Raw genomic sequence first — 27,999 nt, forward strand, 5'->3', positions numbered from 1 at the left:
TGGAAAATAACCATAATATATACAATTTTTACAACTTTTATTCATTTTCGTAATATAACCTTCGGGTTTTTTAAATCAGACGACTAACGTTCTATTGAAAACGTGTTAGTCTCCTCAACGACACGACAACGATCACACAAACGTACATACATATATGCCAAATTATTGCAATGCTATTCCATTTTCCGAAATGCCTTTTCTTGAATAGGATCGTTATTTTTGAACGTAGAAGCTTGAAATTTTTAGTTTTAGATTCAATCAAAAACGTGTTTTATTTATTTATTTTTTTTGAGATACCTCTTCGGAAATTTATGGTGACGATATGTTAACACGCAAAAATATGTAATAATTGAGAAAAATGTCCGAATTTATCTTTTTGAATTTTTTTTAAATATGCAAAATACGAGTTCTAGTGATCATTAGGAATAAGTAAAACTAGCGATATACTCGTTAAATTTTTAAATTCGTTACAAACTTAAAAGTTCCGATTACTTTATACACAAAAATTATTTTTGACTACTAATTAAAAAAATGCTTACACAAATTCGCACATTCTGAAGAAAATGTGCTTATTAGAACAACATCACACATCGCTGACTCCATTCACTTAAAAATCCATAAATCAATGCACGGTTGTTGAATTAAGTGAGTTGTGCTTTTGCTAATCTAATTCAAAAACCGCGAATTCAATGCAAATAGGCATTTTGTATTACAAAACAAAATTTACAGCTCCCAAAAGTATGCTATAATAATTTGGTGTAACTAATTTCGAATTTCGAAATTTCAGCTCCCATGGTTTGCTCTTCCCACGTCGTTTAGAATATGGAAAACGTGGGAATGGGAAATTTCGTTCCCATGGGAATGTTCAGAATAGGGCTGTATGTTGTCGTACTGGAAGAATCTTTCCCTCCTCATGTAGATGGTCCACTGTAGAATTGAGGAGGCATCCTGTTGCTGTTCTCAGGGCGGACGTTCTGACAAATTTGAATCTTATCCCACTGCGTGTCACATAAATTCGGGGACCAAACTGGCGCCGCATAGCTTACCACAGACAGTCCTATCGCTTTATACGTGGTCAACAAGGTTTCTTTATCTGCAGCCCAAGTGCTGCCGGCTAGGGACTTGAGGACCTTGTTAATACTTTTCAGTTTATCGCTGATAGCTGTGGCATGCGAGGACGACGTGAAAGTGGTGTCGAATGTGACCCCTAGAATTTTGGGGCAGTTTGTGCTCGTAACTCTGTTACCTTCGACCCTGATATTCAACTGTCTTCTATACTGCGCCGGCCATGTGGTGAACAGAGTGGCCGTAGATTTAGTGGCGGATATCTGCATACATGTACATGTGTTTGTTTTGTAGCAGTTGCTGTGTACAGCTAATGTTTTTATACCACGTTTGCATTTAACCGGATTTAATAAATTGGGTTCCAAATGTCATTTCCATAGAGCAAACATCAAATAAATCCTCATGAGTAAGGTTAACCCGGCAAAAAGCTCTAATGCAAACGCCGTTTTAAATGCTGGCTTTTAAACCCTGCGTAAAATATAAAATTACACTATAACAATTTTTTCAAATATCTTTAATTTCCACTAAATGTGTAGATCGGGAGTTGCCTTACCTACCAATTCTTTTAAAAGCAAATTTGCCATTAATAGAGGGAATAAATTTATTTTTATTGAATACATTGAAATGCATACATGAGTTTTTTGTTTTATTTTTGATTGGTTTCCTTATAATTTCTTGGATTTTACGATTGTTAAATAATAAATAAGATACAATATACGTAAATTTAAATTTAATAGCAGCATTTTGTTTTGTTGGTGCACTTATGGGGGTTCTTTATATTATATAAGCAATATAAATAACTATTCATCTCTCGTCATATATAATTTTAATTATTAATCCTTACAATTTTATATTTATTTAAGCGTTAAATAAATGTTGCTGTGTAAATGTGTGTGTGTGTTGTTTTATGGTGTTTATTGTTTGTTGCCCTACCTATTTTACTTTTTCTTTAAAGTAAAGAATGACCTACGCTTTGGTTCGTCCTTTTGCGATGTGGCTGGTAGCGTCTGGGATCGACTTTCTGCAACAGCTGCCGAATCACTTTGGGCCTTCAAAGCAGAGACCCATTGTGACATTTCATTGTCATCATGGGCTTGCAACAAGAATTCACCGCCGTTTGAAAGTCTGTTGGGTAATAAAAAATAAAATATTTTTATTCACAAATATAGAAGGAATAATGAGTTATACTTACTTGACTCTTAAAACGTGCTTCTTCTTTGTATAGTCGCTGGCAATTTCAACAGAAGCTCCTTGCAAGTCATACACCGGTTCTCCGCGGAAAGTTAATTCAGGATTACTCTTGTAACCCTTTTGTTCTTTGAAGAAGGAAAGGCGCCCACTCTTTGCAACTGTATAAACCTGAAGGAATGCAAATGGAAGAGATGCGGTGAATGGAATAGATCGCCGGAATTTCATGTCTATTGATGTAGTGTGTTCATAACTAATACTAACCTTGTCCCAGGATCTGTTTGATGCCTTCTTTGTGGTGGACTCCCATTCGTGTTTTCTTGTCAAATAGCCTTCATGAGCTTCGCCACTAGCAGTAGCAGCTCGTTCTGTAAACAGTACCAATACATATTATTAAATCATAGTTATGTCAGTTAATTTATATAAATCAATTTAGTATGCATAGCGTGAATATAGTAAACAGTCCACTTGTTGGTGTTGATTATACCTGTTTGTGTTTCTGCAGTGCGCTCAACTTCGGCTGTAGTATCAACCACAGCTAATGTTCCACGAAGCATTAATAAAATTTAAAATGTTTAAAATAATAAGCAATAGACAATATTTCAAAGTCAGCATCATATATGGTATATTTAGTTTCTACTTCAACAAAAACAAAAATGTATATTCCTCAATAAGCAGTAAGCAAGGTAAATATTTCACATGATACAATTACCAAGTGAGCCAGTAAGACCGGGTGATATCTTCTCCTGTTATCAAGATGTATTTTGTTTTAACAACTTAATAACAAATATATCAGTTCAAGTTTTGTCATTAAGATAATACTAAGGTCCGAATTCACCACCTGTGTAACCTTACTGAATAAACCTTGCTTATTTATTTGTCTTGGCAGTAAGATTGCATATTCCCCATGTTGCCTTAATCACTTTGATTCTATAAATGCATATGTACACAGTATTTGTTTATATCATGAACATTGCATGTAATCCCAATGTAATTGGCCAAAATATTGTTATTTTTCACAAAAAATAATTTGCTAACACTCTCGTTATTTTATGTTTCGGCAATGTCAACAATTGTTTACTGATAACGAAATTGATAGATCAAAAATAAAAAGTCTATTGAAATCGTAAGTGACATGCAACAAATCACTGAAAGCAGCTGGATAATTTAAATTTCGTTCCGATGTTTATAATGAGAATAAAAACACATCTGCAAAATTTGGTAGGAATCGGTTCAAATTTATATATAGCTTTCTTATACATATATGTTTCATCCGGTTTTATTTGTATCCGATCGCTTTAAAATTTGATTTTTGTAAATCCTGTTCAAATTAGAATCACTTCGATGTTCGAAATAGAACTCCTCTGAAACGCTGGACCTAATTTGATAAAAATTTGTATGTAAATTTGTTAGGTCAAAGAATAGGTAGCAATGTAGTTTTTATACCAAAAATGGAGGGGAGCGAAATCTAAGAGATTACTAGACGTATTGGAATACAATACAATGGAATACAATAATAAATTGATGTTTTGGAAGTAGAATACTGCGGTCGCGCCCTGTTTTTATAATTACGGGTTAAGATCTCTAAATTTCATAGATGTTTGTAATTCCAGATACTAAATTTAAAGATCTTGAACATAAAAGATTTCAAGGCGAAATCAACTGATTATTCCAACGGCAATTCATCAAATGGATAAATCGTTTCTTGTACGAGTAGCGTTGTTAAAGCGTTTAATTGTCGAGCGAAACAATCAAGTTTTTCTTTTGACTGCATTTTATAAAATTTTACAATGCAAGATGTACTAACTTTGACAGCCCGGGATGCCATCATGAAGGTTGAAATGTTTTTCTTTTTAAGTGGTCCCAAGAGTTAAGAATCTAATTCCGTTACTATTTTATTCAAATATATGACTTGAAAATAGACTTTTTCCTTAGTAACCTGTCATTGGGCCCATAGTGCAGTAAAGAGGCTGCATAACTATTTTTTTTTTTTTTGAGTTACATACAAAAATCGTTAAAATTCCCACGAAAGTGACTACACCTATTACCGATTAGTTCCTCAAATTGATTTTAATGTGCAATTCTTGACTGAAAGGTTTTGTGTGTATAATGTTTTTCATTTTCAGTCAAATGTAGTATCAAATTAAAGCTGGCAGGCTGTATTCATATGCCACGAAATAAAAAAAAAAAAAACCAAAAGAGTTTGTCAAAATTTCTACCAGTACGCTACTACTTGTTAAAAATGATTAAACTTACACAAAATGTATGTGAGATAGTTTGATGTGATATGATAAAAAAGCAAAACTTACCAGCTGCTTCTTCGGATGCTGCCACATCGACAACATCACGTCTCTCAGCTTCACGTTTAGCCTGTTCCGCCGCTTCAGCAGCTGCTTTAGCCTCCATCTCTTCCTTAATACGTTGTCGCTCTGCTTCTTCAGCCATTTCTTGGCGTCTCTTCATTTCTTTAAGCTCAAACTAGAGAGACAAAGAAAACAAATCGGGTAAATAAAATAATAATTATTAGACGTTGGTTGTGTATTAACGCACTGTTGTTAAACGCTCAAGTGCACTGAAACGCTCTTCTTGGGCCGCAGCAGACTTTTCAAATGCTTCATGTTTCTTGATTAGATTTTCAACTTCGTCAATAGTATGACCAAGTTCAGAGGACAATAGATATGGTTCTTGGGCTATCAACCAAGCTTCAGCAACGGCAGCATCTCTGGCAAATTGATATACTTCGAGAACTGCAACGAAATTCATATTCAGATATTGCTTCGAATATATGCATGTACTAAAAACTTACTTAGTTGTAAATTCTCCCAACGTTCTTCCCATCTTCGTAACAATGCGTTTCGACTGTTATTCAATTGCAAAAGTCTGTCTTTAATATCGGCCGATGCGTAATGGTTACGTGTCAGCAGTTCTTTGCCCAGTGAAATACAAGCTGAGAAATTGTCTTCACGTGTATCTATTTCAGCCTTTAAGCTCTGGTGGTTGTTCATTAAAAGCTCAACGCCTGAAACATCACGGGGCTTCTCAGAGGTGTTCATTTGTCGTACCAAATCCTCCATCCAGATCATCAGAATTCGTACCATGTTGAAGAAGCGGAACAAATCACCTGTGTCAGCCAATTTCTGTTTTCGGGCATCGCACATGGCCTGAAGATTCGCCCATGCATGTAATACCTCCATTTCGCGGTTTGTGATTTCCTTTGCCTTATCGCCAGCATAGGAATCTTGCAACTTCGCCGATTCTTCTTGGATTTGTTGTACTTGGGCATAGAGCGTCGTTAGGTCTTGCATGAAATTATAGTGCTTACGTTGGAGGGCAGAAACGGAGCCGGCATCGCGACCCAATTCATCCGAAACACCATGTTGCTTTTCGATAATGCGGCTGAGAACATCTTTGCAATCGTGGAAGAACTTGTGCAATTCGCGGGAAGCGGCAAGCATTTGTGTGCGCGTTTCGATTAGTTCCAAAAGGTCTTGCCAAGACTCATTAAGATTGTCCTTCCATTCAGCTATTGTGGCCGAGTCTGAGTGACCAGCCTGGATGAGGTTGTCGGCAATGCTGTTAACCTTGGCGACACGTTCACCTCCAACGGATTCTGTATCACGAGCAAATTCGCTAAAGCGCTCAGATAACAGTGTCACATGATCATAATCTTGACCTAGTTCCTGGGAACCAGCTACTACTTCACGATCGGCAATCCATTGTTCTAAATCATCCACCTCACGGTTGAGCATGAACAATTGAAGTGCTTCATTGAGGCGAGCCCGTCTCTCACCAGCCAAGTCTTTAAGACCTGCATACAATTTGTCCAATTGCGACTGTTTGACAGCAACAGCATCCACACTCGACACATCGTCGATGTTGAACTGACTTGCCACTTCACCCAATTGGCGAATAGTGTTGGCATAGTCTTCAATAGATTGTTCCAGGTTTTCGTGTTTTTTCATAAGGTTCTGGGCACTGACTTCGTCTTTGCCACGATCCTCAACCATCATGTACAATTCCTGTTCACTCATCCACGATTCAGCTTCTTGGGCATCAAAGAAGTACTGTTGTATTTTTTCGGATTCCAAGAGATTCTTCTTGCGATTTTCAACGGCATCTTTCAGTTCTTGCCATTTTTGTGTCAAGTCGCTGATTAGAGCCTCGAACTTCTTGGCATCTTCGTGGCCTTCATCAATAAGTTTGCGTCCATTATTGCAGATTGCATTGATGCGTGGTTCATGGTTGTCGATCTCTGTGGCTAATGATTGATTCTTCTTCTTGAGAACATGTACATTGAAGAGGGAGTTGCCATAGTCGTTGGAATTGGCAACAGGCAGTTTTTCGTTTATCCACAATTTTTCATCCTCGATGTCGCGACAGAATTGGAAAGCTTCTTTTTTCTTTTCCAATTGTTTTTGGCGTTCGATCAAGGGTGCCTTTATCTTTTCAAAGCGATCGAGTACAGCGATCTTTTTGGTTACAATAGGCTCAATCTTTTCTTCGGGTACTGTCTTCTTAAGGTATTCTGTCTGTTTGTCGATTTCCTCCACTTGACGTTCCTTGACGGCCATTTGTGTCTGTATCACGTGTTGTTTCTGCATCAATATGTTCACAGATGTCAAGTCGTTGCCGGTATCAGCACTGACAATTTGTTTTTCTAATTCGGTAATGTACGAGTCAATATCGTCGCATGTCTGTTGGACGAGTACTTCGCGATTGGCATCGAATAGCATGGCACCCTTTTCTTTGGTGTGGGTTTCAAGATCCTCAAATTGTTTTGCTAATTCCTTCAATTTTGGTTCAATAACATCCTTAAATTCGGGCTTTTCCTTGGACAATTCCTCAGCGGCCTTTTCTGCCTCATAGAGGCGTTCCTTGTTGGCAGCAATTTCAGCTTCGAATGCTTGATGTCTGGTCCACTTGGAATGGATAGTTTTTGCACTTCTGTATGTCTCATCCTGGGAGGTAACATATTTCTCTTGAACCCATTCGGATAATTCGTCCAAGTCTTGCAGGAATTCGTGAAGTTTGACTTGATTTTTCAACTTCTCATGTTGTTCCAGAGCTCTTCTGCGGTTATCTTCGCGACGACTTGCAATGTTTTCGGCACGCTTACCAATCTTTTCGGCATCAAAGTGTTCTTTCTCAACCAAAGTTTCCGCTACTTGCAATAGAGTATTAATTTTGTCGTCGTTGGCGTCCATTGTGGTAAGGAAAGCCTCGTGACGTTTGAGTTGATTTTCGGCCTGTTCCAAATTAACAGGAGTATCATCTTTGCTAAGGAAATGTTCTTGTTGGCTGAGCAGTACCTCAGTTTGACGAGCATCACGGTTGAATAGCTGCTGGTCAAGACTTTGTGATAACAATACTTGACGGTTCTCCCACATTTGATGCAACTCCTCCCAGCCATCCTTGAGAGCCTTCAAACGCTCACGCAAGAACATATATTGTGGATCATCGGATGTGTTCGATTCTGAAGTCAAACGTTCGCCATACTCCATCATATTCTTATAATCTTCGGTATAGTTATCGATTTCTTCGCGAATGGATTGATGCTGATTGAGCAATTGTTCAGCCTCTGGCAACGACGTTGGTGTATCTTCGGAAGCCACATCGGTCTGTGTCTTGGTCAACCAGGTCTGGAAGTGGTCCAAATCTCTCAAGAATCTGTGCAAGTCGCCGGCCTCTTCCAATTTTGAGTCGCGCTCCTTCAGCATTTGAGTCAATTGCTCCCATATAAGTTCTATTTGCGCAATGCGGTCGCGAATAATTTGTGCCTCTTCAGGATGGTCACCCTCAATGCTGTCGGCTTCTTTACCAAGACTAGAGAGTTTTGCTTGGATAGCAGCCAAATCACGTTCCATGCCACTCAATCTTCGCTGCAATGTCATTACACCAGTCAAATCCATTTCCAGACTGTCAGTTTCAGTGAGAATACGTTTCTTGTCCTCAATCCAGGAGATTGTTTCGCGACATTCAATGTAAAACGTTTGAACGCCATGAGCAGATTTAAGCTCATCCATTTTAGCTTCAGCCTTTTCACGCAAATTCGACCATTCCGAGTTGAGGCGATTTTGTCGTTCCAAAATTTCATCGGAGTTGGGATGTTCAACATGCAACAATTGTCTGGCCAATTGATTGACAACAGCGACACGAGAAGCGTTGGCGTTCATTTCTTTGTCGAAGCCTTCGAAACGATGCTTCATAATTTCAACGTCTTCAATGTCTTTTCCTGGTACCATCGTGTCCAACATCTTGGTCTTTTCTTTGATCCATTGTTCGACACCATCAGCTTCAGACATTAGTTTGTAAAGGCTGAGAGCATCCAACAAGCGCTGCTTGCGCAATTTACCTAGTTCGGTGAGTTCCTTGTAACGGGTGTCGATGGCTTCAAGGCGTTTATCGACGTTAGCCTTCTCCGTTTCATTGAGTTTAAGAGTCTCGGCCTGCTTGTGAAGAGCATCGATTACTTCAGCGTAATTCTTAAGCTCATCTGCAACATCTTTGTGTTTCTTAAGCAAAGATTGGACATTTGCTTCGTCACGGCCAACATCTTCACTAGATACAATACGTAATGTATCCAACATCCAGTTGTCAACATCATCAGCATCAGCGAACAATTGGAAATACTCAACGGCATTTTCAAGACGTTGACGTCTGTATTTTGTCAAGTCAAGAAGATGATCCCATTTAGAAAGAATTTCCTTAAGACGGTCCTTTATTCTATCGGCACCAAAGTGGCCTTCGGTAATAAGTTCGGCTCCAACCTTTGCGACATTCTGCAACTGAGGATCATGTGAAGTTATCTCCGACTCTAAGGCTTTGTGTTTGCTAAGCAACAAGTTCACAGTTGTCAAGTCATGACCGATATCGTCAGTAGAAACAATTTGTTCCTTCTCCTTGATCCAGTTCTCTTCATCGGCAGTATCCCAATAGAATTGCCACAATTTGCGACTCTCTTCCAAACGACTGCGACGTTCAACTGCCAAACGCACCAGTTCAGCGTATGCATCCTCCAATTGTTGGACACGACTTACGATAATCTCAGGATCACATGGTTTATATGACTCTGGATCGTCGCTAAGGAATTTCTGCGAATTTTGTACTACAACTTTAACGCGTTCGCCCAAAATGTTGATATCGGCTTCCACCAAAGAATGTTTCTGCAAAAGATCTTCGACACCCATCAAATGTTTGCCGTAGTCATCAGTCAACAACAACTGCTTAATTTCTTCCATATTATCAAGAATGTACAACATTTCCTGGAAGTTTTGTTGTAATTGAAGAGATATTTCCAAACGCATTCGACGAGCTCGCAAAAGCTCCAACAAATAGTTCCACAGGCGCATTACATTCTCCTTGCGTAATAAAATACGCTTCACATCGTGATAGCGTTCTGATTCCAATTCATCGCAAACAGCCACCACGGCTTGAACGCGTTCTTCATAGGCGAATATATCTGTTTCGATGGCCTCGTGTTTTTTGGCGGCAGCTTCGACCGCAGCCAAATCGAATCCAAAGTTATCTTGGCTAACTAAACGTTGATTCTCCGACAACCACGTTTCACGCATAGAAGCTTTGCGATCAAAGCGTGCTGCCAATTGCTCCAGTTTCTCTTGGCGAATCAACTCTTCACGCAAAGCCAATTCACGCTCATGTTCAGCCTTTTCCAAACGTTCCCAGGCTTTGTTAATGTCCGAGATCATTTTGCCCTCCTTGGGAGTATAGGGTTTCTGATTATTAGCCCTCATTTTCGATTGTAGCGTGAACAAGAGCACTTCCAAATTACCCTTCTCAACAAATTTGGGTGGTTTTTCTATGGTGCGGTAGTTGGAGAACTGGGCCAACTGACCTTGCACACCAACTAGGGAATTCTCAAAGACACGTTCACCCAAAGCTTGGATTGTTGTCTCAATCCATTTCAACAAATCGCTTGTAAAATGTTCATAGTCATGAATCATTTTGTCATTTTCCATGGCTATGCCAACGACTTTTCCAATACGTTTGCCTTGCACAGTCTCTTGCTTCAGCTTGCTGAAGTAGTGGTAGTAGGTAACCACATATGTTATGATCGACTTCTCATCAGGATGCTCTACAAATACATCTTCGGCATCCAACAGCTTGGCCAAGCCAAGTTTATCCTCGGCCACGTCAAAGGCATTGTTCAAGTTATGAATTGGATTCGTTTTAGACAATTTTTCAAATTGTACCAAATCAGGACGGTGTTTGTGGATAATAGCGTTGAAGGCGAGACCATCACGCCATGATGTTGTAAAGTTGCGCACATTGACATTGTGATATCCTGCTGTTTTCATTTGACACCACAACAGTAAAGCGTCCTTGGCTGACTTGGTTTCCTTATTGTCTACTTCTTCAATAGTAATATCTTGGATCTATGAAGTTATGATTAGAATAAAGGAATAAAAAGGAAAATTGAAAAAAAAAAAAATATTGACCGAAATTTTTTCATTAAAAATTATTAATCGAGGCTGTACTTACTTGGAATCTCAAAATTATGGTCCAAATTAAACCTAAATTTAACGATGCATTACCATCGACAATATCGTGGGAACCAATATTTTCCAAATGTACACGTTGCTCCCGTAAAAACTGCAAGGCTTTGTCCACGTTTTCCAAACAGTGAATTCTCATTTTACCTTTTGTTGGCTTCGGCAGTCGTTCACCGGACAAAACTTCCAACAATTTTATTAAATGCTTGCCATCACGCATATCAACGTACAGATCTGATATTCGGCAGTTGACACGGCACAGGTGCGAATTCACCCATTTAGTGAATGTCTTCTTTTGTACGCTTTCACGTTCTTCGGCCAAGGCCTTAATACGTGAACGTTCGAATAGTCGTGAACTGGAGTTACCACCATCGTATTCATATTCGTCGATGTATTCGTTGCCAGGACCCTGACTAGGGTCCCATCGAACAATTGAAATGTCCGTCGTCATTGCTTTCGATAGTCAATTTCTACAAATAGACAAATTAAAAAGCAAAAAATGATAAATATCAGTGAAAACTGTTCAACAATTTTTACTTTGAACATTAGGCAACAAGTCGAAGTTATGTTCTTTTCAATCGACCATTGTTTATTATCTAACACGAAACACGTCATTAAAACGATTTGACCATGACGTCAACAAAAATATGAAATAATTGACACACATATGTATGAAGTAATATTTTATACAATTAACCAATGCTAATTAAGTAATCTATTATACATATGTAGCTGGAAATAATGTATAATTCCGACCCACAACCTACATATTAGCATATGTCGGGATGATCTCATATTAAGTGAAAATATTCTCATGTTGCTAAATAAAATAAGTAGTTTCTCTAAAATATGTGCAATTATTAAAGCCTAATTTAATTAGCTGTCACAATTAAAAAAGTCATTGGTTCTCCAATTAGAGTCAGTCAGCACGGCCAAACTAATTTGAAAAGGGGAAATTTGTTGGGGGGCGGGTGGTTTTGTTTGTTACAGAAAAAAACTTATTCGCTAATACAAAAAAAGGCAATTGAGATATTCTATATTCTATCCTCGCCTATACATACATACATATTCAATGTACTGTAAATCAACCTGATTTCAAATTACGTGATGCACTTTGTCCGAACTCATTCAATTCATACAAAATCACGCTGAATATAAAAAGTGCTAAAATAAGTTATGCATTTCCAAAAACTGTCATTCCAATGCCTGAGTTTAGATTTTCACTAAGCATTTTTCCTTACGGCAATTTTTAGTCTGCAATTTTTAGTCCCTCTCTCACCGTTAAACGCAAAGAGAATTATAGCCCAATGTAAATCTGGACTAAAAAATGTGCTCGAATGTTTTATTTTCGAAATACCTATTAAATTTAAAATTATTTCAAAAATTCACTTCCCACCAAAATTGTTGTTGAGGAGGCGTTTTGCAGTAATTTCTCCTATAAGAAAACATGAAGGCAAATGATTCATAATATTTTTTAAACAAACACAATTCCAATCAAAAATAAAATAGGTGTGAAAATGTGTGCTTAGCACTCAATTGAATAAAATTGAAATTTTTTTCAATTGTACATATTTCATAATACTCCCGACGCAAGTTTCAACTACTATCTATACAAAGAAATAACATACAGCATTATTGACATATAAAATATTTAGAGGCTACAAGTTAGTTTGTTCTTTAGTGCCTTTAACTTATCGTATCAAATGAGGGAATCAGTTAGAAGTCAATAGATAAAAACACCGATTAAACAAAAATACACACTAAATTGTTTCTATTCTACTGTGAGAATAAAATGCAAAAAAAGTCGCACACACACAAATGTACATACTGTGTTTATACATTAGGGATGACCGAATATATTAAAATTTGTTATAGTAATTAAAACGTCTTTCTTTTTTGTTTATATATATGTTTTTAACGAATACTTGACATCCGCAAATGTATAGCTTACTTACGTGTTTGCGCTGTAAGTACTTAAAGTCTTAAAAAACTATTGGCTATAAAATCAAGTCTGACTGGCATATTGTAACCGTTCGAGGAACCACTGTCTTAAGATATTGTGGCAAACTATTGAAAACGCGGGCAACCCTCACAAAGCAGGACTTCTTGAACAAAGGAGTCTTATTGTCAATATGACCTCATGCGTTTTTTATCTGTCTGAAGACCCTTCATTGCAGCTTTTTATACCGTACACCACTATGTGGGGAGGGTATTATAAGTTGGTTTTGGCCAAAAAGTTTGTAACACATCGAAATAATGGTCGTAGACCTATACTTATACTACCAAAATATGTGTCGACGAGCTACATATGTGTGTTCGTCCATCTGTCCATCTAAACCTTGTAATAACGCTATATTTCGCAATTTTGATTGGAGGGGAAAAAGCATATTGATTTTGGTGACGGTCGGATAATATTCAGGGGTCTAAATGGGCAAACAACTCATCGTCACGAAATATTGAGGGTTAATGGAGGTCCCCGAGAGGAAGAAGACTACAGATTTTTGTGGTGGACGGCTAATATTTATGGGTCGGCAAAAACTTATATGAAGAAAAATTCAAAGCTCAGGTATTCCAATTTCCACTTTGTGGAATTTTATTTCCACTGCGGATGTTTTTTCTTTTGTTGAAAATATTTCAAAACTTGATATTGATAATGAAATTTTACCATTTGAGCTTCAAATTACTCAGTACCAAGTATATTATAGACAGTAGTCAAATTTTAGTTTTAGTTCAGTCAGCCCTAAGTCATTTGGTGTAAAAGTCAGAGTGGCTGATAACTTTATTATCTCCCTAAAGGAAATGTTTATTAGTGAAAAGCTTATGCAGAGGGGAAGTGATGTAGGATATCACATAGTCGGTGCGTTCCATTGATCACTTGTTTATCACTGAACTTTATAACATTCAATACTGTTAGGCCATTATTAGCCACAAAAGTCATAAGAATGCATAATGACTAAGTTACAAAAAATAATTAGTTTTATAGTATGTACTGCTTTCCCAATTTCAATTCTTTGTCAGCCCAAAGCAGGAGCAGGATTTGCAAAAAAGCCCGTAGTATTTTGATAATTTGTTGTCATAAATGGACAATTAGCATGACATTTTTATAAATTATTGTTTTTGTAATTCTTTTGTTGTCTAAGGCGTACTTTACACGATATGTTATTTTACATATGTATGTGTTGTCACTTTGCATATACCTACATTTTGTATATAAAAAGTGACAACCCATATGTAAAAAATAAACTTATCATGTAAAGTACCCATAACTGTATGTTAGGGTACATATGCATGTTTCCAATCAATCAAAATATTAATTTAATAATATTTTTGTTCCGGTTTCTGTTTATTGATTGAGATTGAGGCATGTACCTATGTAGTACATATGTATGTAGATCCACAACATTATCAATCATAATTTCCTACTAAAAAGCTCTGAAATAGCCAGATCAAAAGTACAATTGATTTTATGGTTGCGGCCTCCCCTTTTGCAAGTGCAATTTCATTTTAAACAAAAAAGGGTTGCCAACAGCCACCTGCTGCAACCATTGTTGTAATACTCGCTCTCATGTAACGCAAATAACCATTATACCTATACCGATGTGCAGCAAGTGTACTCATACCAAACATACACAATGTACAGTGTACGTATGAACTTAAAATTGCAGTTCTTGTCATCAGATACGTATATATGCTGTTGGGTGGATGTGGGTTAGGCCCACTCTGTGACATTATATTTTCACGAGAACTTGTTGTTGTTTTATTTTATAGTTGTGACGAATTGAATTTAAAGAAATTCGAAATTCCAATGAAATGTATCTCATTTTTTTCAAACATACATACATATGTATGTAGGTAGGTGAGCATGAATGTTGTATGTTTTTTCTACAATATGTGATGTGTAAACTTTTAACAATTAATTAATGTAGATTCATACTACTGGCCCGACCTTTGACTTGGCCCCAAATTGAACATTTTCATATCTTTTTTATACATATTTAGGTAGGTACAATACATACATACATTCATTCTCGTATGAATATCGACACAAAAATACTACTAATTGCATATCCAATTTAGAACGACATCCATGCTATCCATGTTTGTTTGTAAAACTTATGTCAAACACTTAATATTTGTATATGCAAGTTTGTATATGGTTTATTACATACATTCCAAATACAGATGTAAGTAAGTATGTATGTACATACATATATGTATATTCTTTCCGCACGTACGTATGAAATCATTGTGAAAAGTTCATGTCGTATGGAGGACAGGGTAGCAGACGACATGATAGAATAAAAAAATGAGCTCATTCGCACTCAACAAACTGAAAAAAACTCTCGATACATTACGGTCGGTCGGTTGGTTGTGGTGTTGTTGGTGGTTGTATAGTATATTTTATGTGTGCTTGAGTGTTTTGTATCGAAGAATCAGAAGCAGCCGCGACGAATGTATACACAAAAGAGAATCGACAAAGAGCTAACTGGTAAGTAAAATGGAACAAAATAAAAACTTGAATACTACATTCAACTCTTATCTATTACGTAATTTCTCATTCTTTTTTTCATACACTTGGAGCAGAGCTTAAGCATCACAAAATACATACGCTCGTATAAATATTAAAAATATACATACTGACTGTTCTAAATAAGTATCTGTCTGGTTGTTCCGCTGGTGACAAGCAAACAAACAAACAAATATCAATGAATTCATCAACATCATACACAAGCAGCGAATTGCGTGAGGAGTAGTAAAAACTATAAAGGGCAAACAAAATGACGAAGCACAGAATTGCGTATTCCTGTCACCGCCTTATTTTAGTTTAAATGCTAGAGAGCGAGAGTGGAAACGAAGAGAGAAAGAAGCAGCAATAAAATAAACATTCATATTTTAGCAATTTGTATTTGTTTTGATATTCTTTTCGCATTTGACGACGCTCCTTTCGTTCCAACATTGAGGCAATCATGCTAAGAAAATATTCAAGATTTTCATTTGTAGAGGTATTGACCCAAATTGTAAATGACAGCTTATGACGAAAGGTCATGTAAAGGAAGAAAATCTAAATGACGGAAAACTTGACAACGTCGGTAATAACGATGACACATGATTTCCTCCTCTTTTAAATTGATTTTTAGTAGCTGTTTTTTTACTGTATACTTATTACAATCGAACGTGACAAATATGAAATAGTGCTTATAGGTAGGTAGACCCTCTACAAAGTTGTGATATTCAGCAGTCGTAAGGGGGTTTTTAAGAAACAACTTGTTTAATTAACACTATTTATTTCACCTTATTTGGATGTCTTAACTTTAGACATTAGCTTATCACTAATGAACGTTTCTTTAAACTTTGTATCGATGATGGGGTAATATGTATTTTAATATAGGTACCACAATTTTTATGTTCAACAAAATTGAGAAGGTTTCATACTATGTTTCTCAAGCAATGTAATCGACATTGACAATATTCACCTTTTCACTTTCTTCATTAAATTGTATATTTATCATTATTAAAAAAATGTGCGTTGGGTTGATAGGGCTTGAATTTATATATATATATATATATATATATATATATATATATATATATATATTAGGTCGGGGCAATTTGTGTGGAAGGAAAAAAACCTTAATAGGCCCTTCGCGATTTCAGACTTATACCACTATAACTTAGCCATTTGTTAACCGAATGAAAACAATAGCTTATTCAAAAGATATTATTCACCCCTTTAAAAGGAAGAAGGATCAAAAGAAATCCGTTGTGGAAAAAATAAGATATGCCCGTTTAAATTTGAAAATTTTGACTACTTTTACCGTTATAAGAAAATAATACGAAGCGACCCAAACTAACTAAAAGCATTTTCGTTCTCCATGGATCCCAACACGATGGAATTTTGCATCAGAACGCTTGAATATTTTTCTGGTCAACTTTTGTAGCACAGTGTCATTTATCGACATTTTCCGAAAAGTTTGCACCTTTTTAAAACCAAAACTGCCTGAAAAAGCGTTCCAATGCTTTTGCGATGTATTAGAGAGTTCTTAATTACTGTCTTGGCTACAATTTTTGTCTTTGCGTTGGCTCGAATATCTGAATGGTTTGGCTGCGAAGATGTCAAAAGAACGTAGAGAAAAAAAACTTAAAGTCAAAATCGGGAGGCTCGATTTTCATCGTAGACATATGGTCAAGTAGACTTTTTTGCTCAGTTCAATCCCGGGAATCGGAAACAGGTTATATAAACTAGGGCGGGCCATAAAACGACAAAAAAAAATTTCAAACGCCTACCACCTGAATTGTTTCCATTTGATCCAAAAACTTTATACATGAAATTTTATGGCAATCGGTTAACGTTAACCCGTGCCACCAGAGGGATATTTGTTTTTATAGTAATTTGTATGGAACATTTTTTAAAAATACATTGTTGTGGCTAAAAGCTAATTTTACAAAATATTGTTAAAAAAATCGGCTCCTATAGACGAATTCTAGGTATTTTGGCCCTATATAGATGTACCGAAATCTTATCCGATTTTCACAATTTTTTTGTAGGATTCGTTTCTTATAACTTTCGAACAGATCAACCCATTCAGTCCAAAATTTAACAGTAGTAATATTTTTTGGAAATCCACAATAGTTCATACTTTTTAGCTATAATGGTGCGCGCTCTCGAATGAAGTAAACGATTTGTTTCATACTTTGCACATCTAGATCAGATGTTCAATCTAGATCTGGGTCTATCTCCAGCTCCAGGAAAGTGGTCGCTTCGCCACAAATCCACTGGAGTTAGATGAGTAGGTTTGGCGAGGCAGTTGAAAAGGTGCTTTGAGTCGTGCGGGCCCATGCCGCATACTGGCTGATAAATTGCAAGACGCGATCGATTTCGCCCAATAAGAATTTAGGCGACTGCAATATCCCGAGCGTAGGTGAGCCAAATTTACTCTGGTTTGTCGTGGCAGCTGACGCTCCTTAGCTGCGATAGATGGGAATGTCCTTCCAGGGCATTATCCACACTCTATTTACTTATGGCCTTAGCAACTTTGTCCGGGTGAATGCTATTCAAACCTGCCTGATATGCCTGTTGATCTAGAGATTCTCTCCTGTATTGTTGGACCCCCTCTAGAGCATGAATATCCTACTCGATGTGCCTGAATGTGTCGAATGTGGACTATATAAGTTCACTCCTCCTTTAGCTATAATGGCGCGCACGGTAACTATCGAATGGAGTAAACGATTTGGTCCATCGTAATATTTCTACCAGACATAGATCAGGTTTGAATATGGACTGGATCGGTTCACTCCTAGGGTACCACCCACCACATTTATTGTCCAATCGATGAAAACATTTTACCAGTTCTTTGTAGTGGCTAAACAAGTAATCCTACAAAAAATTATGAAAATCGGGTCAGATTTTAATATTAGCTATATAAAGGTCCCATGGAAACTTTGAGGCCCCAGTGGCACGTATTAACATATTCCGATTGAGCTCAAACTTTGGCAATCTTAATTTTTAACAAGCTAAACATTTTAGAAGGGTGCCGCATAAAAAATCCGACATCGATTTTTTTAAAACCACTCTATTGTATATGCGGTATTCTATGCATATATTCTTTCTAAACAAGTTCGCCCAATAAGTCTATTTGTTTTGAGTTAAAAATCTTTAAACGAACATGCAAATATAGCAAGGCACATTTATAGACGGAAGGAGTGACAATCAGCCGTATTTTGACTTTTTTGTAAATAATAGGGTCTACTCACGAAATTTGAAACTTCGAAATTTAGTTCCATAAAATACCCTAAACGTGTAACAAAAGGACCCACAACAGTTCTGAATGATTTAAATTTACATTTTAATTCAAATTTGCTCTGTTTAAGAGGATTTTCAAAATGTATTTACGTTTTTTTATTTTTGCCTTATTAAGGCGAAGGTCATTTATAATGAATTTTTTTATTTAATTCTCTTTCGAGTTGAGCTTTCATGACCTAAGAGATACATTGAAAAATTAGGAGTCTACCGAAGTCCCACGCATCCAACCATTACGCTACGTTTCACGGGTGGTTAAGCCGATCTTCAGGCGTATTAGGATGTTGTTTTTGTGGCAGACGAAGGCAAAGCTTGGTAACGAGTAAATATATCGCACTTTATTAGATAAATGCATATGCGAAATTATGTCAGTTAATTGAAACTCCAAACTTTTCCTATAGTCCTTCTTGGTAATCCCATTTTTTAATGTTCACAAATACTATGTTAAGTTTTATTCTTACGTCATTAGTAATTGCTCTTATATATCAGAAGATTTTTGATCATCAATTATTGTCTACTAGTGAGAAAATTTTAATAGCGACCCTACTATTGAATATTTCCTTTCGGCATTTGATTTTCAATAACAACAATGTTATTTTTATACCCTCCACCATAGGATGGGGGTATATTAAGTTTGTCACTACGTTTGTAACTACTCGAAATAATCATTGTAGACCCCACAAAGTATATATATTCTTGATCAGCGTGCAATTCTACATCGATATAGCCATGTCCGTCTGTCTGTCCGTCTGTGGAAATCACTCTAGCGTCCGAACGGATTGACGTAGGTTGATGAAATTTTGGGAAAATATGTTATATTTACGTAGGACTTTTGTTATTGAAAGCGGGCTATGTAGGTCCACGCTTTCGTATAGCCCCCATACAAAATGACGCGTGACGCGTCGTCGTTTTAAGGAATTTTTAAGATGTTTGGCCCATTTTACCACCGAATTGGTTGTAATTTGGTACTTTGTGTCTCCAGAGGCCAAAAAATATTCCCACCAAAGTTGGGTTATATAGGTCCACGTTTTGGTATAGCCCCCATAAAAGGCCCCATATAAAGTACGCGTCATTTTTATATATTTTGAATTTATTAGACCCATTTGACCACAGAATTGGTTGTAATTTGGTATTTTGTGTCTTGAGAGGCCAGAAAACATTCCTACCAAAGTTGGGTTATATAGGTCCACGTTTTGGTATAGTCCCCACATAAGACCCCTTATAAAGTACGCGTCATTTTAATATATTTTGAATGTATTAGACCCATTTGACCAAAGAATCGGTTGTAACTTTGTATTTTGTGTTTCCAGAGGCTTAGAAACATTTCTACCATAAAATGATATAGCCCCCATAATACAATATCTCCCGATTTTCGATATTTTGAACGTTTTCGCCTCATTATCACACCGATTAGGCTGAAATTTGGTATTTAGTCTTCTTTAGGCGTATAAAACTTTCCCCCAGAAATTTGTAGGTATAGGTCCACGCCATTATATAGCACCCATAGAACGGTACCTTCCGAATTTCGGTATTTTGAAGGTTGTGGCCACATTAATCCACCGAAATGGCTGAAATTTGTGGTGGAGTGTATAAAAAGTTCGGCCCGACCGAACTTAACGCTTTTCTTACTTGTTGTAATTTTTTTTAGTTGTTGTAATTCATGCATCTACCTTCCATGCCTTGATAGGGTTAGTGCTTGTACCAGTAGTCGACATCTTTCGTATTTGAGTTTAAATAACTCAAAATTACTGTAACAAAATATGAAAATAATATCAAAAAGGCTTCAACAATACTCTCAGCTAATTATGTGTAAAATTTCACTGAGCTAATACCATTTATTATATCGGAATTTAACTTTTCGTTAGTGAGCTTTTTTTACCACAACCGAAAATACATGTCTCTTAAGAAAAAATTAGTGGAGACGTCAACATAATAATGTCTGTAATTATAATAAAATTACAAAAGTTTTAACAAATTTGTTATGTTGGTAGAGAATTGTCAAAAGAACATTTTAGAAAAATAAATTATTAAAAAATTATTGTAATTCTGCCTTTTTGCCTAATGCCGACTTTAGGGACAATAAAATGTAAACTTTGCCAGAAGTCGGCATGGCGTGAAAAACATGCAGTTTTTCCATTATTTTTTGCTCAAAATTTCACAAAAATCTTAAATAAATACCTTAAAGTCTAATAAAAATAGCTGATTCAAATAACGTCTTTTTAGTGATTTTAGGCAATATTAGGCATGGTTTGAAATGCGTACGTTTGTGGTATGCCGTAATTTAAGCAATATATTTAAAATTTCCTGCTTTTATGATAAAATGAATTGATAATGAATAAATAAAAAACTGTAAATACTATTGAACTTTTAAATAATTTAGTTGATATTAAAACAAATCTAAAACGAAGCCATTCCACAGTAGATTCGTCTGAAGAGCTGCCCAACTAACAGCGAAACCAGGTCACGTAATTTGTTGACTGTGTGGGTTCGAGTACTTGGCTTTCCTTTTTCACTTGCAAAAAATTTCCGATCATCAAGCTTAACTCTAAACGAGAAAATTAGTAAAAAATTATTAAAAATGGTCATCGCCCTAACAGGCAAAATTTCAAAAAAAAATAAATAGAATCAGAATATATTCGGATCTACTCTTGTCAAGTTTAAGAACCACTCAAGTTCATTGAAACACTCATGTCGATTGTCAGGCGTTCTAGACTGAACTTGATTGTGGAGGCTGACTCTCTATTGAGCGATCCGTGCCTCAGCACATTTCAGACGACAACTGAAATCTGGATACAGAATATCCAGTGCAATCTGGCAATTGATCTAACAACAAATATAGGTACGCTCCAATCATATATCTCATATATCATATCTCTTAATAAGCTGGAGATAAAAATCACTTTGCGAGGCTCAAATATGTATCACTTATATAGTATCGCGCAAAACAAATGTTCGAAAAATGTGTAAATACAGTCAACCAAAAAAGTCTACATACACCCTATAAATCTCGGGCTTTAAGGGTAAGGAAGCATTTTTATGAAAATCCAAGTACATAGTTCTACCTCATATCCCTAATAAACAATATTACATACAACAGAAATATATTCCATAATACGAATAATGGTAAATTCTATAAAAATTAAAAAAATAATAGGGAAAAAGTGTACATACACCCAATGAAATATTAAGATTACCGTAAAATTTATGGAATAAGCAATACAAATTTTACATTTTATTGCTTTATTGAATGTCTCTGGTTGTCTATGATATATTTTAGACAAAATAGGAACATTTTTGTGGATTAATTGCCGTTATTTAAATTCAGACTTCGCGTATAGCTCGTTAAAGCGGGCACTTGCATATTTATTTTGAGTTTTTCAGTCTGGTAGTTCATGAAACCCCAGAAAATACAGTGGGACTAATAATTTTGAGATCCTAGAGCGCTTTGAAGTTGTTCTTGTGGATAATATATGCTCCTCAGTTTCGCTAAATATTCGAATTTCTGAGGTTTCTCATAAATTTTATAGTTTTCACAACATTCCAAGGGGCAAATTATATGCAAGAGCCTTCGAATTACCTTGTAATAAGGTCTGGTACAATCCTCAAGCATCCATTGAATAAGCAATGTAAAAGTATCCCACATTTATAGCGCTTCAAGTGACCCTAACGATCATAATACGAGAGCATACTAGTTAACAGTGTAAATTTCATACAAATTGCATGCATTCATTGGTGGTGCTTTTATTTTGAAACTTTGGAAACTTTAGGAGCGGGTTTGTATAATAATGTTGTACATTTCTGATTGAGTTAAGGTCCAAAAATGTATTACAAGGTAATTCCAAGGTCATTGCTTGTAATTTGACCCTTGGAATGCTGTGAAAACTATAAAATTCATGAAAAACTCAGGAATTCGCATACTTAGCGAAGCTCAGGATCATATATTATCCATAAGAACAACATCAAAGCGCTCTAGCATCTCAAAATAATTCTGGGGTTTCATAAACTACCAGCCTGAAAAACTCAAAGATATCTACAAGGGTCCGCCTTAACGGGCTATACGCGAAGTCTGACCTTAAATAACGTCAATTAAAGCGCAAATATGTTCCTATTTTGTCTAAAATATATCATAGACAACCAGAGACATTTGATAAAGCAATAAAATGTAAAATTTGTATTGCTTATTCCATAAATTTTACGGTAATCTTAATATTTCATTGGGTGTATGTACACTTTTTCCCTATTAATTTTTTAATTTTTATAGAATTTACCGTTATTCGCATTAACCCTGCGTTTACAAATGACAGGACAGTTGAGTTCATGTATTGATTGTCAAAATCCCACAACTTGCCTGTGTGACGTAGGCGTCCTGACAACAGCAAAAACAGTTTTAAAATTTAGAATGAAAATCGTCGATTTCTTTATATTTTCCGTTCACATATTTTGTTTATGTCCATGTTCTTTTGTTTTCAACACATTTCAATTATTATTTCACCTATTTTTACAAAAATGCCAAAAATTTGTCTTCCTTACTGTCTGTGAAAAAATGATGGACAGCTGGGAGACAAACGACAAATGTATGTATGTGTTAGTAAATCAGAGTTGTATTTGAAGACAAACTGTCTGGTGTAAACGCCTAGTAAGGAACATATTTTTGTTGTACGTAATATTGTTTATTAGGGATATGAAATAGAACTATGTACTTGGATTTTCATTAAAATGCTTCCTTACCCTTAAAACCCGAGATTTATAGGGTGTATGTAGACTTTTTTGGTTGACTGTATGTTAAAAAATGCCTGAAACATGGTAAAATATATGAAGATTACTCTAAGCCAAAGCAAATCTCAATATGTAAACTTTGCCTCTACCAAGCCGGCAAAACATACTGTGGGAAATCGATCCGATTTTTACTAACCGGTTATCCGATTATTTGAACCGAAAGTACGGGTAGAAAACCGGATATCTAACCGGGTTTTCTGAACCGATATGGGTATCAAATGAAAGCTTATAATAACACCTTTTTAATGATTTATTTTCTGTTGAGATGCTAAACCCGGTTTGGGAGTTAGGGAAAAAAGTGTATTTTTTACTACATTTTTGCTTAAAAATTCTGGTAGGTAGGTAATTTTTAAAATTTTAAGGAAGGAAATTTGAACCCGTCCATAGTAGATAAGAAAACTTAGGGTAAGTGCACCAGTAGTCGGCACTTTAAGGATTCTCGTATTTTCAGCCGTATGTCATCCCGAGTCTAAATGTCCAATCAAATTGAATTTAAGATGTTATGATTCATTATTTTGTGTAGTTTTAGATTATGTAAACAATTTTTTTGATTATTTCTGTTCAACATGCAAAAAATACAATTTTAGTGAAATACGGCTTTTTCACCAGTAGTCGGCACCATAACCCAATAGTCGGCATGATATGATCCAGTAGTCGGCATGTTATATTTAAATAAAGCAAAAATGCACACTTTACATTTTTTTTTAAATATTTGAGAGAACAATAGCTTAAGCATTACTTGTTATGTTATACATAGTTGTTATGTTATACATTTATAGTTTATTATATACATTTCTATTGGTTTTACTCCAAAAAATAAGGAAATTTAAACATACTGTTTAAATAAATTAGTTCGTACCAGTAGTCGGCATCTTTTACCCAGTTGTCGGCACCCCACAACGTACGTACTTGAAATCATGGCTTAAAATCGCTAAAGTTCCTTTCAAATTGAAACAATTTTTTATAAATTAGCCTTTAAAGTATATGTTTAGTATTTTTTATAATTTTTAGCTAAAAGTAATCGATAAAAACCAATGTTTATAACCCCATGACGACTTCAGGCAAATTTAAAATTTTTTTGTCCCTAAAGTCGGCATCAGCAAAAATTGGACAGTTATAAATATTTTTTAAACATTTCTTTTTCTAAAGTGTTCTTTTAACTGTTCTCCACCTATATAACAAAAATGTTGTGGAAAATTTTTTCATTCTAATATAATTTTAGAGCTTATAAGGTTAACATCTCCACAATTTTTTTCTTAACAAACATGCATTTTTGGTTGTGGTGAAAAATCCTCACTGACAAAAACTTAAATTTCGATATAATAATTGGTCCTAGCTCAATGAAATTTTGTAAAAAGTTAGCTGACAATATTGTTGAAGCATTTTTAAGATTATTTTCCTATTGTGTTTTCTTAATTTTTAGTTATTTGAGTTTAAATTCAAAATGTGCCGACTACTGGTACATGCCGACATTAGGTGCACTTACCCTACAATTTTAAAGAAAATTTTGGTCGCGTAGCCGAAATTTGCACCTGTCCATAGGAGAAAGTCTTAGAAAGTCTTCTTGAAAAAACTTCAATTTTAAAGAAACTTTTGCCCGCGTACCCAACATTTGCTCTAGAATTGTAACCGCTTTATATACAGCTGGATATATTACAGGTGTTTTCCTAAGCTTTCTTTTGATAGCCATATCGGTCCCGAAAGCCCGGTTATACATCCGGTTTTTTATCCGTACTTTCGATGGATAACCGGTTATGACCGCCGGCAAAATTTTATATTTTCGTAATCAGGGCATCATATCTATCTATGGTGAAAATTTCAAATCGATCGGACCATTTTATTAAAATAAATTGGAAGCAAGAGGTAAGAACTGCATACGGATCGATCTAAACTTTAACCCACAAACACATAAAATATAAGGACCAGAAAACTCAATTGTACAGCAATAAGTGGAGATAACACTCTCGTTATTACATGATAAAAATGTTATGAAACATTCGGGGAATTTATCAAATTATGACAGCATTTAATATACTTGAAATTGCTGTGGAATATAATTGTATAAGTCAAATAAATCATTACTTCTTTGGTCCAAGTCCAGCTTGGGTCCTAGACGAGGATCCTATTAACATGAATACCACAGATAGCCGTTGGCTCCAACACCGGCTACGCGGTTAAATTTTCCCTTTTAAAATGGGAACGTTTTTGAAGACCCGGGAAGTATGGACTCTGTGGTATACATATCAACATGATCCAAACAGGCCCCAATCTGGACTTACGACATATTTTTAAATACATATTCGTTTATTTTTTTTTAGTCGCGTACATTTTTTAAACTATTTTATCAAAATGAATTTTGTCTAGTCCTTACAGTTTTAAGTATTTGCAGATATTTGAGATGTAGGCTTTGTAAGCTCGTTGAGCCCCTATCCATATGTGCAAACTTCGCTTGCTCGAACAAAATTTCTTCCAATTCGAAAATTTGTTAAAGTTTGGAGACCTTCAGTCTTTTATTTATGACCAGGTCTAAGCTTAGCTTACACGAAAAAAGTGTTATTTGTAAATCGAAGCTTCTATCTCAGCTACATTATTCCAAGATCCACCTTTGACATAAATTTCAGATAGACCATCCAGTTCGTATATTTAACTTAAGCCAAAACTTTAATCAAATGATGATCTCAAAACCAACAAAAGAAAAAAATGTGTACATCTACACACCAGACAACCAACATAAATAACAACATACACTTTTCTTAATTATTGAATAGCACTATTGCACAAACACATCAATCCATCATCAACGAACAAATAAACACTAAACACGCACACCAAAATAAATTAGAAGAATACTACGCCCAATGAGTGAGCTCAACTTTCTCTCTCTATGTTTTGATGTTCGTTCACTTATTATTATTTAAGTTGGTTCATATATGAATTCTACTGTCGTTAATTTCATACAAGTTTTAATTTCATACAAGTTAATGCAATAGACGCATAGAGACATTTATTGCAATACATGTTAGATATTCATTTTTTAAGAATGTATTATATAAAGATCCTTCAAAATATCGCAGTTAAATATCTGTAGCTATAGATTTGTTTCGGTTGTATCTGGTTTTGGTAACACCTTTTAATGTTTGTTCACACACTTTCTTTACTCTCTCCCTCTTGCACAATCTATGAATTCTCGCTCTCACACTCACTTTATGTTTTAGCACTTGATTTGACGTTTTCGGTTGCTACTTAAAAAAAAAGATGTTTTTTATATTCTCACAATAAATATTTTTATATTTGTTATTTATTTTTTGTCTTGTTGTTGTAGGTATTTTGGCCAATAAATAAGGTAAATTTAACTTTTCACTCGGAACACATTGATTTCGATGGGGCAAACGGGCAGTACTATAATGTTTTAGCTGACAACGATGAAGAAGATATAAAAACACACACGACCGCAAACAACCGTTGATGATGATGTTGTTCTCTCTCCGTCTGTCTTAATGCGGCAAGTAAGGCAAGTAAGCAGAAAGCAAGCTAAAACAATCAGACAGCTACGCTTGTTGTTTCGGTCGTCGTTCGGTGAGTGAAGAGCGAGCAACCGAATCGGCCGATTAAAATGATGTCATCACACAATTGAAACGAAAAAAAGAGTATATTTTCCTGAGCGAGAAGTAAAAGAAAAGCACCAGAACTCAATGTATAGATAAATCCAATCGATGGCCTAATGTACAATACATACATGGATTTTGCGTTCAAAGTTGGGTTCCAAAGTCATTTTCAACATCAAAACAACCTCTTTATTTAGTTTGTATCCTTATTTTCGACACTTTTTATCAGAACATTTTTTTACAATTGAAATTGTTTACATTATTGGATCACAACCGCTATTTTTTGACCCTCATTTCATTGGGCGTTGTCAGTCTTGCCTAATATTTTTCATTTATTTTTATTTGCACTTCCTACTTCCATAAGTGGGATAGATTCATTGCTCTTCTCGCAACTTACCGCCGTTTCGTATATTGTTTTTCAGTGAATTAAAATTAAGCACAAATCGTTATGTTCCCAAACGTTGAATATTTTTGATGTTTGCACACAATTTTCTCATTTAGCACTCAAATATGTAAAAATAAAAATCTTTCTTTTTTTCTAATTTTTCAACATTCACAACATTCATTCAACGACAACGACAGACTAACTTTGAAAAACTTGAAAAATTATGTATACCGTGGATATTAGAGATACACAGTGAAATGGTATATTCGATTATTCGGGTTTCGTGTAAAACTTAAAATTCGATTAGTCGATTATTTAAGAGTGTTCTAAAAATCGACTTTCGATTTTTTCATAACATCCAAAAAACCAATTTTCCTTTGTGTTATGTCAGACTATGAAAATTTTCATTGAAAAATTCTTTGTTATTCTCTTTTAAATTTTCATTGACGTCCACACACATATGTCTATGAAATCATATGAAAATTTTGATATTTTCTTTGCTTTGCATAGGTTTGAGAGTTACGAATTTAAACACAAAGAATAATTTCAGATTACAGGACCTTGTGTACAAAGTTTAAATGCGGTGCTTTGGATTCAATTTAAAGGCATTCACTTCCATAGCTCAAACGTCAAATGAAATCTCATCTAGATTTCATTTGACGTTTAACCTAT

General features: G+C 35.5%; 2 protein-coding genes across 5 annotated transcripts in view; one reads left to right on the plus strand and one right to left on the minus strand.

Moving 5' to 3' along the window:
• IntS2 (integrator complex subunit 2) overlaps positions 1-27,999 on the plus strand; it is a 186,632-nt gene that overhangs the window by 143,758 nt on the left and 14,875 nt on the right. The gene's annotated exons all lie outside the window — the stretch shown is intronic.
• beta-Spec (spectrin beta chain) lies at positions 1,653-27,655 on the minus strand. 4 transcript variants are annotated; one of them, XM_073978745.1, is made up of 9 exons: positions 27,340-27,591; positions 10,753-11,233; positions 5,060-10,646; positions 4,804-5,000; positions 4,563-4,731; positions 2,741-2,791; positions 2,518-2,621; positions 2,258-2,424; positions 1,653-2,190 (listed from the first exon to the last, which is right to left on the minus strand). In XM_073978745.1, exons 2-9 carry the CDS (start codon positions 11,212-11,214, stop codon positions 2,004-2,006), a joined length of 6,924 nt encoding a protein of 2,307 aa, XP_073834846.1. In that variant the 5' UTR covers positions 11,215-11,233; positions 27,340-27,591; the 3' UTR covers positions 1,653-2,003. The 4 variants fall into 4 exon arrangements, with proteins under 4 accessions (XP_073834846.1, XP_073834847.1, XP_073834848.1 ...); XM_073978746.1 differs by lacking the exon at positions 27,340-27,591 and adding an exon at positions 26,541-26,902; XM_073978747.1 differs by lacking the exon at positions 2,741-2,791 and having other exon boundaries at positions 27,340-27,655.

This window comes from Musca autumnalis, unplaced genomic scaffold, assembly GCF_047663935.1.
Source record: "Musca autumnalis isolate F117 unplaced genomic scaffold, ASM4766393v1 scaffold_3, whole genome shotgun sequence".
In the NCBI taxonomy this organism is placed as follows: domain Eukaryota; kingdom Metazoa; phylum Arthropoda; class Insecta; order Diptera; family Muscidae; genus Musca; species Musca autumnalis.

Excerpts from the sequence above, each read along its gene's own strand:
- beta-Spec (XM_073978745.1), bottom strand. The coding sequence starts at position 11,214 with ATGACGACGGACATTTCAATTGTTCGATGGGACCCTAGTCAGGGTCCT. Across the intron at positions 2,792-4,562 it reads AGCATCCGAAGAAGCAGCTG|CTGTGGTTGATACTACAGCC; the intron begins GTAAGTTTTGCT and ends GTGGAACATTAG. Across the intron at positions 2,191-2,257 it reads AAGCACGTTTTAAGAGTCAA|ACTTTCAAACGGCGGTGAAT; the intron begins GTAAGTATAACT and ends ATTACCCAACAG.